This window comes from Nomascus leucogenys, unplaced genomic scaffold, assembly GCF_006542625.1.
Source record: "Nomascus leucogenys isolate Asia unplaced genomic scaffold, Asia_NLE_v1 001298F_43639_qpd_obj, whole genome shotgun sequence".
NCBI lineage: Eukaryota > Metazoa > Chordata > Mammalia > Primates > Hylobatidae > Nomascus > Nomascus leucogenys.
Window position 1 is genome coordinate 21395 of NW_022097188.1, and position 15719 is coordinate 37113.

At 49.4% G+C, this 15719-nt stretch overlaps 1 protein-coding gene across 2 annotated transcripts; it reads left to right on the forward strand.

Annotated features, from left to right (window-relative positions):
• The first annotated feature begins 1979 nt into the window (after positions 1-1979).
• LOC115830406 (putative uncharacterized protein ENSP00000380674) lies at positions 1980-13417 on the forward strand. Of its 2 annotated transcripts, XM_030808942.1 has the most exons (4): positions 2046-2109; positions 10505-10593; positions 12602-12725; positions 13279-13417. In XM_030808942.1, exons 1-4 carry the CDS (start codon positions 2046-2048, stop codon positions 13287-13289), a joined length of 288 nt encoding a protein of 95 aa, XP_030664802.1. In that variant the 3' UTR covers positions 13290-13417. The 2 variants fall into 2 exon arrangements, with proteins under 2 accessions (XP_030664801.1, XP_030664802.1); XM_030808941.1 differs by lacking the exon at positions 10505-10593 and having other exon boundaries at positions 1980-2109.
• Positions 13418-15719: the final 2302 nt, after the last annotated feature.

Here is a 15719-nt window from a genome sequence, read left to right on the forward strand (position 1 = left end):
AGAGAAAAAGGAAGCAATCTAGATGTCCATCAATAGGGGACTGTTTGGATAAATAATGCTGCTTGCATCCATTCATGAGATATTTTGTAACTCTTAAAAGGAATTAAGTAGATTTTTCTGTACTCACATAGATTAATCTCCAAGATTTTTTTTTTTTTTTAGACGAAGTCTTGCTCTGTTGCCCAGCCTGGAGTGCAGTGGTGCAATCTTGGCTCACTGCAACCTTAGCCTCCCGGTTTCAAGCTATTCTCCTGCCTCAGCCTCCCAATAACCTGGGACTACAGGCACCCACAACCACACCCGGTTAATTTTTGTATTTTTAGTAGAGACAGGGTTTCACCATGTTGTCCAGGCTGGTCTCAAACTCCTGACCTCAGGTGATCCACCCACCTTGGCCTACCAAGGTGCTGGGATTACAGGTGTGAGCCACTGCACCCACCCAAGATTTAATGTTATGACTGAGGTAAACATGAATGAAAGCAAATCTTCAAAATATCTATGATTTGATCTCATGTATATACATTTATGTCTGAATATACATTAGATAGACGGGGAATGCATAGATGTGGAACAGGCAGAGCCTACCAAGCTGAGGGAACTGGACCTGAATCATCGGACAGAGGGAATTCGTAACAGAAAAGACTTTCATGTTTTACTCTGTATACTTAATTACTTTATGCTCTACCACAACAAGAATGTATTGTATATTTTTTTGTGTTTTTTTTTTCTTAATCTTATATTCAAAATATAAGGTAGCCCCTGGCTGTGAGCTGCAAGAATCCTTATGGGTTTGGCAGTTCTTTGACAACTTCCCACCTGGCTAAATTATCAAGGAATGTCCTACCGCCAAGCATGAGAAATTCTTGGCATTCCTGAACTAAATTCTTCTTCTGAGCCAGCTCACGTGGGCATCTCCTTGAAGGCTTTACAAAGATTTAGATCTGAGTCTGTCTCAGATTGTCGGGCTCAGAACCAGAATTTCTTCATCTGAGGTTATTATCTTGCTCTGGAGGAGGGAGTGAGAACTGGATCACTGGTTAGGGTGGTGACTGTTTCGGACAACTGCACAGCCACAGCCAGGAACACAGAAGGCAGAGAGGCAGCCTTGATCTGCAAGGGCTCCAGTTAACCCCAGTGGGGACCCTTGATGGACAAAGGCATTCTCCTAGGCTTGGTGATGAAAGTATTCCTCTTACAGCCAGGCAAGGCACTCAGGGCTCTGCAGCAGAGAAGTTAGAGCTGTAGCTTTTTTCTTGGTGTTTTCACTAAAACTTAATTTCTTGTTGCACTTGTTGGATGGGCATGTCCCATAGGGGAAGTTTCCACTGCTGTGATCTAAACTTTGGACTGCTTGTACCATCTTACTTGTCCCCTCATTAATAATGAATTAAATAAAACCTTTAGTATATGCTAATTTCGTATCTTTACGAGAGTCATGATTTTACCTTTTTTTTTGGAAAAGTTCCTTTTCACATTGCTATCACTCCCTTACCAGAGCAGTGAGTGTCTGGGTCTCCCTCTTAGGGGCAGACACTGTTCCATGTAATTAGAATTAATTTCTTCTTCTTGGTAGACAGAGAAAACCTTCCACACTCCCAGGAGACAAGGGTTCAGATCTTGTGCCATGGCTGAGAGTGATGCTGAGGAAGACACTTCTCTCTAGTCTCAATCTGCTTGCCTGTGAAATGGGCTCATAACAAACTCCTGACCCCAGGCTCAGTGGCCTGGAGCCCATGACCTCACCCAACCCCTCCCCTTCCTCCCGTGCCCCCAGGAGGCGCGGGGACTCAGGGGGGGGCCCCCTTTCCTCTGGAGGCTCCCGGGTGGCACGTCGGTGCCTCAGCTCCCGGGGGTTTCTGGGTTCTGCGCTGCCCAGGGGGTGCCCAGGGGCCTCTGGAAGGGGCGGGTTCTCTCTAGCCAGAAAGCCCGGAGCCGCCCAGGAATTTTGGCTCGGATTGAGAGCATTTCCTCCCGGGCCTGCCGGGCGCGACCCGGGAAGGGCGGCTGCGGGCACATGCCACGCTGCTTTCAGCCAGGCCGGCACCATGCGGCCCCTGCTCTGGGCGCTGGCCGGGCTGGCCCAGCTCTGCGCCGCAGGCGCTTTGGCCGGTGAGTGGGGCGCGGAGCACGGCAGGGGACACGCAGCCGGGGAGATCCGCAGATGGCGAGCAAAGAATGAGCTAGAGAAAGAGCTGGACACAGCAGCGAGATGGAGAGGGAGGCAGATGCAGGGAGGGAGGGATAGAGAGAAAGATGGTGAGAGAAAACAGGCTCAGAAAAAGGCAGAGAAGTAGAGCAATGGAGAGATAAAGGAGAGAGGCAAGAATAAACAGTGAAAAGGAAAAAAGGAGAGGCCGAGACAGAAAGAGGCTTTCCCGGAACAGATATGAACCAAGATAGAGAGAAAAAAGAGTTTGAGAGACAAAAGAGAAGAAGGAAAGAGAAAGACTGACTGAAATGGCAAGGGGTGGAGGGAGACAGGATAAGAAAAGAGAAAGATTTGAGAGAGACCAAAAAGGAGAGAGAGAGGGAAGCTCGATGCCCGGAGTAGAGCTGGCAATAGAGAAGGAGCCAGGATCTGGGGTGGGAGGTCACAGCTGCTGGGTGGGGCAGCCCCAAAGGCCAGCTCCATCTCAGAGGACCTGCGGAGGCTCAGGCCTGGCTTTATAGGACATTGCTTAAGAAGCCAGACACCGAAGGGTGAGTGACCCAAGCCAGCCCAGCACAGCCTTAAGGAGCCAGGCAGGCGAGCCCAGGAGAAAGGCCACCGACTCACCTGCCAGGTGGCCTCAGGTGGTTCTGCAGTTGGTGAAGAAGTCAGCCTCCTGGTTTCCAGGGAGCTTCTCTGGGGAACTGAGCTGTTCTGGGTGGAGACGGGGGACTGGATGGAGATGGAGAGCTGTGCGGGAGGGAGAGGCTGTTTGGGGTTCCTTCCATTAGCTGGGTTCCTTGCCTTTCGCTGTCCCCTTTCTTCCCCCCACCTCCCCCCTCAGCTTAATGTTGCCCCTTCACAGGTGAGGCTCAGACAGGGTGATTCATGTCAGGTGACTTACTAGACTGCAGTCTGGGGCAGTACACAGATGCTCATTTCACCACCCCGCACATTGCACAGGACTTTACAGTTTACAAGCCACAACCCCCCTTAGCCGGGGATGGCTATTGCTCATTCCAGTTGCCCAGGTGAGGGGAAAGCTCAGATCTCATGGTGGTGCCAAGGCAGAGCCCTCACAAAGCATCCAGGCCTCCTGCCCCCCCCCAACCAGTCGTTGCCCCAACCTTGGCAGAAGTGCCCTGTGCTAAGATAGAAGCCCCTAGAGCCTTTCAGGGCCCGGTGAACTGTGGGATTAAGCACTTGGGGAAAGGATCCAGACCAGCCCTCAGGATCCCCTGCCTTGGGTGAGTCCCTTCTCCTCTCTGGTGCTGTTGCTTCCTCTATAAATTGGGGAGAATTATACCCACCCCACAGGGCTGGCCTCAGGGATTAGATGAGAGAGGGAGTGCCCAGCAGGGAACATGCATCAACACACATTCTCTTAGATGACTCCGCTGATCTCTCTGAGCCTCAGTTTACCCACCTGTTAAAGATGACCACCAATGGCTTCCTCACAAGCTGTATGAGGAGTGGCTGGGACTCTGCCCAGCGTAGAATACAGGCCCCAGTACACACCCTCCCATCCCCCTCTCCTTTACTCCCTCCCAGCTCAGCCTCTGGCTCCAGGAGCTAAAGGCACAAAGCAGCACCTGTGCTTCTCCCAGAGGGAGGAGGGAGCAGCCTGCCCACAAGTGGCTACTTTTGGTGCCCCTTTTAGCCACAACTAGTAACAGAGACTTTAAGCCCACTTTTAAATGTTATTTTTCTTTCTGATTATGCATGCTCATTGCTACAGATAAAGAAGAAAAGGAGTTTGGGAGGCCGAGGTGGGCAGATCACGAGGTCAGGAGATCGAGATCAGCCTGGCTAACACAGTGAAACCCTGTCTCTACTAAAAATACAAAAAATTAGCTGGGCGTGGTGGCACAAGCCTGTAGTCTCAGCTACTTGGGAGGCTGAGGCAGGAGAATCACTTGAATCTGGGAGGCGGAGCTTGCAGTGAGCCGAGATCAAGCCACCACACTCCAGCCTGGGTGACAAAGCAAGACTCCGTCTAAAAAAAAGAAGAAAAGGAGGAAAGTATTCATGTGTTAGTGTAATTTCACATTGACTTCCCACATTTTTGTGCATATTCTTTCAGATTTTAGATGATATATCTTAACTTTTGATTATGAAAACTATTGGATACAAAAAATACAAAATAATAGTTTATGAAAGAATGATATAATGTGCTATTAACCCTGCTTCAACAAGTATCAGTTCATGGGCAGTTTTATCTCATCTATAGTCTCTACCCTTTCTCCCCTCCCTGGATTATTTTAAAGGAAATCCAGGCATTGTATATTTTCTTCTTTTTTTTTTTTTTTGAGACAGGGTCTCATTCTGTCACCCATGCTAGAATGCAGTGGCGCAATCTCAGCTCACTGCAACCTCCACCTCCCAGGTTCAAGTGATTCTCCTGCCTCAGCCTCCCGAGTAGCTGGGACTACAGGCACGTGCCACCACACCTGACTAATTTTGGTATTTTTAGTAGAGACAGGGTTTCACCATGTTGGCCAGGCTGGTGTCGAACTCCTGGGCTCAAGTGATCCACCTGCCTCAGCTTCCCAGTGTGCTGGGATTACAGGTGTGCACCACCACGCCTGGCTAATTTTTGCATTTTTCAGTAGACACAGGGGCAGGGGGGTTTCCGCCATGTTGGCCAGGCTGGTCTTGAACTCCTGACATCAAGTGATCAGCCTGCCTTGGCCTCCCAAAGTGCTGGGATTACAGGCATGAGCCACAACACTGGGCCCCAGTCTTGGTTTCTTTTAGCAACACTCAGAGAAACCTTTATCCCTGATGGCTTTTTAGACCATGAGCCACCACGCCTGGCCTGCATTTTGAAGTTTTTTATAGAAACACTTAAAGAATAGTGTTCTGCTGCTTTCAAAAATAATCAAAACCTGTGGATGGTTTTGAATGAATCATCCATTTTAATACAAATATTGGATGTGGTAAATTTATTATTCTATTATATTGAATGTGGTCAAATATAATTAACCCCCCAGGTGGCCAGGGTTGTTTTTCAAAGCAGAGTGTGATTTTGACAATTTGGAAGATACAGCAGCACCATTCACGGACGCCACTGAGAAAACATTTCTCATCACTGAGCATGCAGAAATCATCAGAGTTGTGGCGCTTTCTTACTGTTTGGGTCCAGATACAAAAGGTCTCCCCGTAAGGCCCGGAAGTAGATGGAGCGGTACTTCTGCCTCAGAGGATGGGACCCAGGGGCCACATCTCTTTAACTGGGGCAGCCAGCCCAGCCCAGCCCGCCCCTGGGGCCTCCGGGCTCCACAGCAGCCTGTACTCACCAGCACTGGATGCCCTGCCCATGGCCACCATCCAGGGTGTACATCAGGCCCCGAGCAGGAGCCGGGCCAGAGAAAACAATGCAGCATCCAAGGAGGTCCATTTCCCAACTGGCGGGGCCTGGGAGAGGAGGAGGAAAGGAAGGAAGGGAGCCCTGCGGAGCCCACAGCCTTGGCTGCTCAGGGTTAATCATCATAATACTTCAGCCTTTTCCGCTCCCCTTGTCTGAGCCACTGACAGCCCCGTGGGTGCATGTGTGTGTCTACTAATTTTTTTTTTTTTTTAACAAGACAGAGTCTTTCTCTTTCACCCAGGCTGGAGTGCAGTGGTGCAACTGTAGCTGACTGTAGTGTCAAACTCCTGAGCTCAAGCGATTCTCCCACCTCAGCTTTCCAAATACCTGAGACTACAAGCATATGCCACCAATCCTGGCTAATTTTTTAATTTTAATTTTTTTTTTTTTTTTTATAGAGACAGAGTCTCACTATGTTGCCCAGGGTGGCCTCAAACTTCTTTTCAAGTGATCCTCCTGCCTCAGCCTCCTAAAGCTCTGGGATTACAGGTATGAACCACTGAGCCCAGCTCTTGTAGCTGATTTTTGAGGCCTCTCTGCAGCCTCCGAAAGACAGAGAAGAATGAAGGATGAGCTACATGGGGGAGTCAGGGCCTCAAGCCTACCCTAACCCATTTTATGGAGGAGGCAGCAGAGGCTCAGGGAGGAGAATAAACTTTCTCACAATCCCACAATCATTAGTGGCTGAACCAGGCTGAGAACAGCGGTCTCCAGCATGTTTTCTGCCATGATGCATTCAAGTCAGCGCCCTGGTGAGGACCCTGGTGCAGAGGGAGCAGGCAGTACGATGTCAGGCCCCGCTCCAAGCTTGCTCTCTCAGATGCACTCCATGGAGGCCTTGATGAGCTCATGGACAGTAGCTCCAGGGTGCACAGAGCACAGCTTTGTCCAGATGTGAAGGATTAATGCTGAGCCATGTGGGGAGCGACCTCAGCCCAGCCTTTTCCCTGGACGGGTTTTGGAGCCAAGTGAGACCTCGTCACAGACACGTAGAGAACAGGGTCTTTTAGGCCAGTGGAGAGGAGCAGGCTCTGGTTGCTCTTGACTTCCAAAGCAGCCAGACTCCCACTTGGCTGGCAGGGGTCACCCTGCGTCCTCCTGGTTGAGCCTGGGAGAGGTGTGTGAGGGGAGAGTGGCTAGGGTCTGGAAGAAGGCAGGTGAGCCTCCGGGGAAAGGCTTGGCCAAAGGCCTCTGGACAGAGCCAGCAGAGGGTGTGTGTATCCACAGACTCATGATGACAGGCCCTCTCCCAGGTCGGCCACTCTGTGGGCGAGAACAGCTCTTTGGGCCCCCTCAGAGCTTTTCCTCTCCAAGCTGAGCAGCCCAGTTTCAGCTGAGACAATTGAGTTAAAATTTGAAGTCCCAGACTGGGTGTGGTGGCTCATGCCTATAATCCCAGCAGTTTGGGAGGCTGAGGCAGGTGGATCACTTGAGCCCAGGAGTTCGAGCTTAGCCTGGGCAACATAGTGAAACCCCATCTCTACAAAAAATACAAAACTTAGCCAGGTGCAGTAGTGTGTGCCTATAGTCCCAGCTACTCTGGAGGCTGAGGTGGGAGAATTGCTTGAACCCGGGAAGCAGAGGTCGCAGTGAGCCATGATCATGCCACTGCACTTCGGCCTGGGTGACAGAGTGAGACCCTGTCAAAAAAAAAAAGGAGTCCCTTCACATAGCCTCCTCTAGACCTGCTCCTGCCTCTCAAGGGCCTTCTCAGAATGTGGGGCCAGGATGGAGCATAGCCCCCAGGGGCCTCTCTCTCTGAATGTTTTACATGGATGCCTGCAGCCCACGATGGCTGCTGCTTTCTGCTGACAACCCCGCCAGACAGCCAGCTTTTGTTATGGAACATTTCAAACCATGCACACAAAAGTAGAGAGAATCGCTGAATGCGCCCCCATGTGCTCATCACCCAGCTTCAGCAATTAGCAACTCTCAGCCCATCCTCTTTGCTCTAAATATCCATGCATGCCTCTCCCCCATCCCCACCCAGGCCTGGATTATTTGGAAGTAAATCCAAGACAGTATAGCATTTTATCTGTAAATATTTCAGTATAGCTCTTTAAAGGACTCACCTTAAAAAAATAACCAAAGCGCCATTATAATGTCCTCCTTCCTCCCCAGATTCAGCAATAACACCATTATCTTTTGAAGAGTTTTTCTAAGTTCAGTGGAGGGAAATAATGAAAAGAAGAATTTGAAAAACAGATTGTTCTCCACAAAAGATGCTCAGAGTGGAAGGACGTTTTGTTCCTGGTCTTGTTCTCATCCCTGAGTGGAAGAGCTGAGAGCTAGACAGAGTTGGAATCAGAAAATCACAGGGCAGGGGGCCCCATCTTGCTGAGATGAGGCCTGGAGGTCAGGGTGCCTGAGTTCCAGGCATTTGCAGATGGTGTGACCTTAGACAAATCACTCGGCCTCTCAGAGTTACACAACCATCACCCGATCCATCCTATCTCAAGACCTGCCCCACTTCTAGACAACTGCAGATGACCCCTTGGCCAACCCATCCAACACCAAGGCCTTAGAGCTACAAACATTGCACGTACAGAGATCAGTTCCGTAACTCTCTCCCCCAACTGAGCTTTGGATGCCCACATCCATGGCCACAGCCTTAATATTGTTACTATCTGAAGCTGCTCTAACTCTAAAAGCTAAAATTGCAATATTCTTTACCTCTTGTTCCTCCTGTGATTCTAAGACCTCCAGTCTCTTCAGCCCCCATTTCTCCCAATTTATTGGCCCTCTTCTTGGCCTCATTTGTTTCCTTATCCCAGCTGGATTCCAAGGCTCCTCTCCTAAATCCCTGGCTGGCCAAATCTCAGTTCCTTGGCCCCTCGCTTCCACCACATCCATCCTGCAGACTCCTAGGTTTCAGCTCCATCTGGCCATCTGTCTTTGCCGCTCTGCACCCAGACTGTGGAGCACTGCAGGGGGAGGACTCATGCTTCCAGGATTCCTTGTTGATGCCAGCTTATTCTGCATGGTCCCCCTCCACTGCATCCCTCATTCTGTACATCCCCTTTTGAAGCCCTCTTTGTATTCAAGTCCCTTACCTAGTGGTGCACTGATGGACTGGTTCTCAAAAAAAAAAAAAAAAAAAAAAAGGTGGGGGGGGTTTGTTGGTTGCTGTGGTGTAAATGTTCCCATCATGGTCACAATTTTTTTTCTTTTTTTACTTAAAAACTTTTTCTTTTTAGAGGTAGGGGTCTAACTATGTTGATCAGCCTGGTCTCAAACTCCCGGCCTCAAGCGATCCTCCCACTCGACCTCCCAAAGTGCTAAGATTGCAGGCATGAGCTACCATTTCCAGACACCATGGTCACTATTTTAATGTCTGTTTTTAGCAACCTACTCATAGAATTCTTGACATTTTAACATCTAGCTCTCCTCCCTACGTGATCTCCATCTTACTGCACCGAGTAAATAGAGGCTATCAGGTGGGAGCTCACTCCACTTTTTGGCCCTCTAGTTAGATGGCTTACCTTTGCCCATTTTTGCTGCATTCCCACTGTCTTCCCTCCAGATGTGGTCCCACCCGTTCTGGATCCAGGGCCTCCCATCAATTCAGGAAGTGCATTCCTTGGGTTCTCTTGTCTTCCTCCTGTCCCTCAGGCTGTAAGCATGGTTGTGTTTTCCAATGCTTACAACAAAAACAAAAACAAATGACAACCATAAATACTTCTCTAGACCTTGCGCTCCAATCTCCCTTCCTTCACAGCCAAGCTTCATGAAATTTTCCAGAATCCAAGTTTCCACTCCCAACCTCACCTTCCCTTCTCATGTCACGGTAATCCAAACTCTGCTTTTCCTCCACTCCTAAAAGTGCTGGGGTGAAATGTAGCAGGGCCTTTCACGTGCTCTCTTTCCAGTCCTTACCTTGCTAGACCTTCCCACTGCTTTCGGCCATGCTGACCCTTTTCATCCCCTGTAGAATCTGTAAAGCTCTTGGCTTCTCTTGACTGCTGAGGCAGCACCCTCCTTCCTGAGTGTCAGCATTCTCCAAGGTTCCAGCCAACCCTGGTGCCCCACAGGCATCTCAGGGTTACCAACTCTGAAATCCGAGCTTGGAATCAGGGATCTCAGACTTCTGCTGTGAAGGCTGATGGTGCCTGGAAGAGCTAACTCAAGGAGAACAATGCTCAATCAAGAGTTGAGCAGGTTGAATGGCAAATCCTCTGCTTATGAGTAGTGACTCTGGACATATCCTTTCACGCTTCTGTGCATCAGTTTTCCTATATGTAGATTAGGCATAACAACAGGTTGTTGGACATGTTAAGTGAGCACCCTACATGGTGCATGGTAAGCACTCATCACATGACAGCTGTTACTAATGGGTTCCCAGTGTCAATGCTGCTACTGAAATACCTCCTCTCATTTTCTTCCTCACTATTCCTACAGCTACTCGGGAGGCTGAGGCAGGAGAATCACTTGAACCAGGGAGGCAGAGGTTGGAGTGAGCTGAGATTGCGCCATCACACTTTAGCCTGGGCAACAGAGCTAGACTCCGTCAAAAACAAAACAACAACAACAACAAAAACAAGCATCAGAACTGGTTTATTAAAGCCTCTTGGTTAAAGCTCTGCCTCCTCGGCCTTATTTCCAGGACTTCCCTCTCCAGTCTCTCTCCCGCCCACTCTGTATCTCCAGCCACTGCAGGCTGCCTGCAGGCTTTGCACAGTGAACCGTGCTCTTTCAGGCCTCTCCATCATTGCAGGTGCCATTCTTCCTGGCTGAAGCCTGCCCTCCCTTCCTCCCTGGGCTTCACCTCCTTAAGGAAGTCCATCTGGGTCTGTAGGTGACTGTGGCTGTAGAGATGGTGGGATTGAGATAACTGACACTTGCACACTGACCCCCACCTGGGCCATCCTCTGCTTGCTCTTGAGGTTGCTTTGAGGACTGACCTGACTTGAGCCCAGTGTTTACAGAAGTCTCTGGCAATATGGAAAACTAAGCGTCCCACAGTGACAAGACTTGTTTTCCCACAGCTGCAGAACGCTTCACAGCTCCCCGAGGAGACTCAGCTCAGAGCACAGTGTGTGTGGCTATGCAATGCCATCTAGATGTCATAGGGGAGGTAACAGGGTGCTTTGGAAGGATATCCGGGTTCAGGACCACCTTCTAGGATGATGTTTCTGTGGGCAGATGCAGGCTTGCTTTGGAATGTCAGGACATCGGGCCAATCCTGCCCTGGGGCCACCTTGTCCAACAGTCCAACATCACCCTCCCATCTAGGCTGCCAGGCTGGCGAGCCCCCCATGGACCCTGCCTCCCCTAAGGCCTTACTTACCCCACCCGATATTTCAGCATCATTACTGGATGGGAAGGTGGAAATCCAGTCCCTGTTTTGTTATATAGCCACGAATCCTAACTTGTGTGGGGAAAAGTTTTCATCTTTATTGTCACAAGCCTTTAACTGAAATTGAGCATTCCCACTCATCATAAATACAGACAGCAAGCCGTGGTGTTAATAGTACTATAACTTTGGCATCAATAGAAATCCAGATAATTTCATCTTCTTCTAGTTATGAATATCTCAACATAACATTTATATCCTTCATTATGTCAAAATTTCAGTTGTTGTTAGGCCTGATGTTAGATCATGTGAGTTAGTGAGTTAATAAATACACTTTTTTTTTTTGAAGCAGGGTCTCTGTTTGTCGACAAGGCTGGAGTGCAGAGGCGCAGTCTCGGTTCACTGCAACTTCCACCTCCCAGGCTCAAGCAATCCTTCCACCTCAGCCTCCCAAGTAGCTGGGACTACAGGCACATATACCACCATGCCTGGCTAATTTTTGTATTTTTTTGTAGAGGTGAGGTTTTGCTATATTGTCTGAGCTGGTCTCGAATTCCTAAGCTCAAGCCATCCACCCACCTCGGCCTCCCAAAGTGCTGGGATTACAGGCATGAGCCACTGTGCCCAGCCAATACATATATCCAAATTCTTAAATTTTGTTTTTGACAGAGTCTTGCTCTGTCACCCAGGCTAACGTGCATGGTACAATCTCGGCTTACTGCCATCTCCGCCTCTCAGGTTCCAGTGATTCTTGTGCCTCAACCTCCTGAGTAGCTGGGACTACAGGCGTGCACCACCATGCCCGGCTAATTTTTTGTATTTTTGGTAGAGATGGGGTTTCACCATATAGCCAGGCTTGTCTCAAACTCCTGATCTCAAGTGATCTGCCCGCCTCGGCCTCCCAAAGTGCTGAGATTACAGGTGTGAGCCACCATGCTGGGCTAAAAAGTTTAATTTTAAATATTTGATTTTTTTTTTTTTGGCAGAGTCTCTCTCTGTCGCCCAGGCTGGAGTGCAATGGCATGATCTCGGCTCACTGCAACCTCCACCTCCCGGTTCAAGCGATTCTCTTGCTTTGGCCTCCCGAGTAGCTGGGACTACAGATGTGCATCACTGTGCCCGGCTTCTTTTTGTATTTTTAGTAGAGACGGGGTTTCGCCACATTGGCCAGGCTGATCTCGAACTCCTGACCTCTAGTGATCCATCCGTCCACCTCGGCCTCCCAAAGTGCTGGGATTACAGGCGTGAGCCACCACGCCCGGCCTAATACTTGAATAATATTTTAATGCAATTGGTGCTCTTGGTAATTCTACGTTTTATTTTTTGCATTTAAGGCATTATTCTGAGAAGAGGTCTGTAGGCTTCACCAGACTGCCAATGGGGTCCATGGCATACATAGGGAAAAACCATTAAGAACCCTGAGTAAATTTCAAAATCCCAGACCTGTCATTTGGCAGAGACACCACCAGGGAGCAGAATAACAAAAGGAATGTGAGCTCCAGGCTGCAAAGTCCAAAAGGGAGAAGGTAAGCTACACGCGCTTCGTCCAAATCTGTGACTGAGTGCCAAACACGAAGGAGCCTTAGAGAGCGAGCCCCATAGGATATTGTCATCTGCGGAAATTGAGGCAGGTAGGGGCAGAGCCTGAGTGAGGAAAACCCAGGTCCCGCAGCGCCCAGTCCTTTCCCACTGCACCCCACTGGACCGCCAGCTGCTTCTTAGGACCTGGCTAATGAAGCAGAACGTGGCACCACTCCTGTCCTGGACGTTACCCACCTTCTCACTCTAGATGGTACAGAAGACCGTGGATCACCTGCGGACACAGGTGAAAGGCCTGCTGGGCCTGCTAGAGGAGCTGGCCTGGAACCTGACGGGGGGACCCTTCAGCCCCGTCTCCGACCTCCTCGGAAAAGGTGAGCAGTGCAGGTGGCAGAGGACAGCCTCTGGGCTGCTGTCATCTGGCGCTGTGCAGGCGAGACGGGGACGGCTGCTACACGGCACAGGTGTAGCCTGGATAGCAGGGAGGGTCCCAGCGCCCCCTGGGGACGGAATCGGGACGGCATCATCCCTGCTCCCCTTCCCTACCACCCCGCCCCCACACCCGGTCGCTGCCTCCTGGTGTCAAATGAGGTTCTGGAAGAGCCGGCCCTAGATGACATCTCAGCACAACCCCGGCGCGGAGAAGCTGCCTGCTTCATTGGCCTTCTCACGACTGGAGCTCCTCAGCTCTTTTCATTTTCCCCTGAGGAGCCACTCCTGTTCACCCCAAAACCGTCGCAGGGAAGATGGGCACCCCTACTGATCAGGCAGGGATGGGGTTGCACTCTGTTCTCTCCTTGATCCCTGTGTCCCTGGCGCAGGAGTTCCCTGGGGCTGGGGAGGGGAGGGAAGGCACTGCTGAGCACCACGGGGCGGGTACCCTGCAGCACCCCAGCTTGCTCAATGGAGGCCGCTGCTTTCTTTCAGATGGCTTCTGAGCCCCGGAGCTGGAGCCCAGCAGCTGGAGGTGGTGCACCTGCCAGGCAGCACCCTCTGAGAGCCAGCGCTGTCCTCTCGCCTTCCTTCCTCATCTTCGTGTGAAATAAAAGCTACTGTTTTTGGTCTCCTCTGTGTCTGCTGACAGAGTAACCCGTTTACAGCCCCCTCTCCCTCCACTTCCATGCCTGGTGGAGGCCGGCAACCCCCTCCAGGCTCAGACCTGGGGACACGCCCACTCCCGCCATCTGTGCTTTAGCACTCCTTATTTATAGGGGCAGATGGAGCAGGGGGTTGATTCACAGAGGAGGGGGCCCTTCGAGTGGCCTTGCTTCTCAAAATGTGGCCATGGGTGAGAAGCAAGGGGATCAGGGTCTCAGGACCCACCCGGACTCCTTAATCCAAATCTGCATTGCAATGAGACCCCCAGGGAATTTATGTGTCCATTAAAGAGGTTTGTTGTTGTTTAAAAAAAAATGTCCTATGAAGTGAAATTCAATGTAAAATTCATCATTGTAACCATTTTAAATTGTACAAGGCTGGGAGTAGTGGCTTACGCCTATACTCCTAGCATTTTGGGAGGCCAAGGTAGGAGGATCACTTGAGCCCAGGAGTTTGAGACCAGCCTGGACAACATGGTGAAACCCCATCCCTACAAAAAATACAAAAATTAGCTGGGCATGGTGGCATGGTGGCATGGTGGCATGGTGGTGCATGCCTGTAGTCCCAGCTACTCAAGAGGCTGGGGTGGGAGGATCACCTGAGCCCTGGAGATCAAGGCTGCAGTGAGCCATGATTGTGCCACTGCACTCCAGCCTGGGACAGAGTGAGACCTTGTCTCAAAAAAAAAAAAAATAATAAAATGATAAACAAATTGTACAAATGCAGTGGCGTCCAGTACATTCAGAAGTTGTACAGTCATCACCACCAGTTCCAGAACATTGTTCTCACTCTAGAAAGAAACTCTGTACCTATTAAGCAGTCACATCCCATTCCTGCTCCCCCTGACCGCCCCTGGAAACCACTGATCTCTGTCTCCAAGAACTTGCCTCTTCTGGACATTTTAAACACAGCAGTCCTGCTTTATCTGTGGTTTCACCTTCCATGGTTTCAGTTACCTGAAGTCAACCACAGTCCTAAAAGATTAAACTCCAGAAATAAACAATATATGAGTTTTCAATTGCACATCATTGTAAGTGGCATGATGAAATCTCTCGCCATCCCACTTTGTCCCACCCCAGACATGAACGCTCCCTTTGTCCAGCATGGTCCATGCTGTCTACGCTTCCTGCCTGTTAGTCACTTAGCAGCCCTCTCAGTTACCAGATTAACGGCCACAGTATGACAGTGCTTGTGTTCCAGCAACACTTCACTCACTTAATCAAGACCCAAAGTGCAAGAGCAGTGTTGCTGGCATATGGTGGTTGTTTTTAATGTAACTCTGCCTTCACAGAAGCTGGCATATTGTTCTAATTTTTCTATTTTATTCTTAGCTATTGTTACTAATCTCTTATGGTGCCTAATTTATAAATTAAACTTCATAGGTATGCATGCATAGGAAAAAACATAGTATCGTAGGATTAGAAACTATTGTGGCTTCAGGCATCCACTAGTGGTGTTGAAATCTATCTCCTGAAGGTAAGGGGGTATCACAGTAAATAGAATCATACAATACGTAGCCTAGCTGTATCTGGCTTTTTCCTCTGAGCATAATGTTTTCAAGGGCCATCTGTATTCTAGCATGTATCAGTACTTCATTCCTTCTTATGGATGAATAATGTTTCATTGTATGAATATACCACATTCTATTTTTTTTTTTTTAGACAGAATCTCACTCTGTCACCCATGCTGGAGTGCAGTGGCATGATCTCGGCTCATTGCAACCTCTGCCTCCTGGGTTCAGGTGATTATCCTGCCTCAGCCTCCCGAGTAGCTAGAATTATAGGTGCGCACAACCATGCCTGGCTAAATTTTGTATTTTTAGTAGAGACAGGGTTTCACCATATTGGTCAGGCTGATCTCGAACTCCTGGCTTCTTGATCCACCCGCCTCGGCCTCGCAAAGTGCTGGAATTACAGGCATGAGCCACCGCAGCTGGCCCACATTTTATTCATTTATTCGTCAATTGATGGACATTTGGGTTGTTTGGACTTTTTGACTATTATGAATATTGGAGAATGTTCCATGTGTGCTTGAGAAGAACGTGTACTCTGCTGCTGTTGAGTGGAATATTCTGTAAATGTTTGTTACGTTCTCTAAGTCTATAGCTTTGTTCAGGTGCACTGTTTATTTATTGATTTTCTGTCTGGATGTCTTCTATCCATTATTGACAGGGAAATATTAAAGTTTTTCTACCATCATTGTATTTATGTTTATTTTTCTTTTCATTTCTGTCAATGTTTGCTTTACATATTTAAATGTGCTGATGTCGG

Bases quoted from the DNA above. Each gene is read 5' to 3' on its own strand.
- LOC115830406 (XM_030808942.1), top strand. From the start codon at position 2,046: ATGCGGCCCCTGCTCTGGGCGCTGGCCGGGCTGGCCCAGCTCTGCGCC. The intron at 2,110-10,504 runs GTGAGTGGGGCG...GTTTTCCCACAG, and splicing joins CGCCGCAGGCGCTTTGGCCG to CTGCAGAACGCTTCACAGCT. The intron at 10,594-12,601 runs GTAACAGGGTGC...TTCTCACTCTAG, and splicing joins ATCTAGATGTCATAGGGGAG to ATGGTACAGAAGACCGTGGA.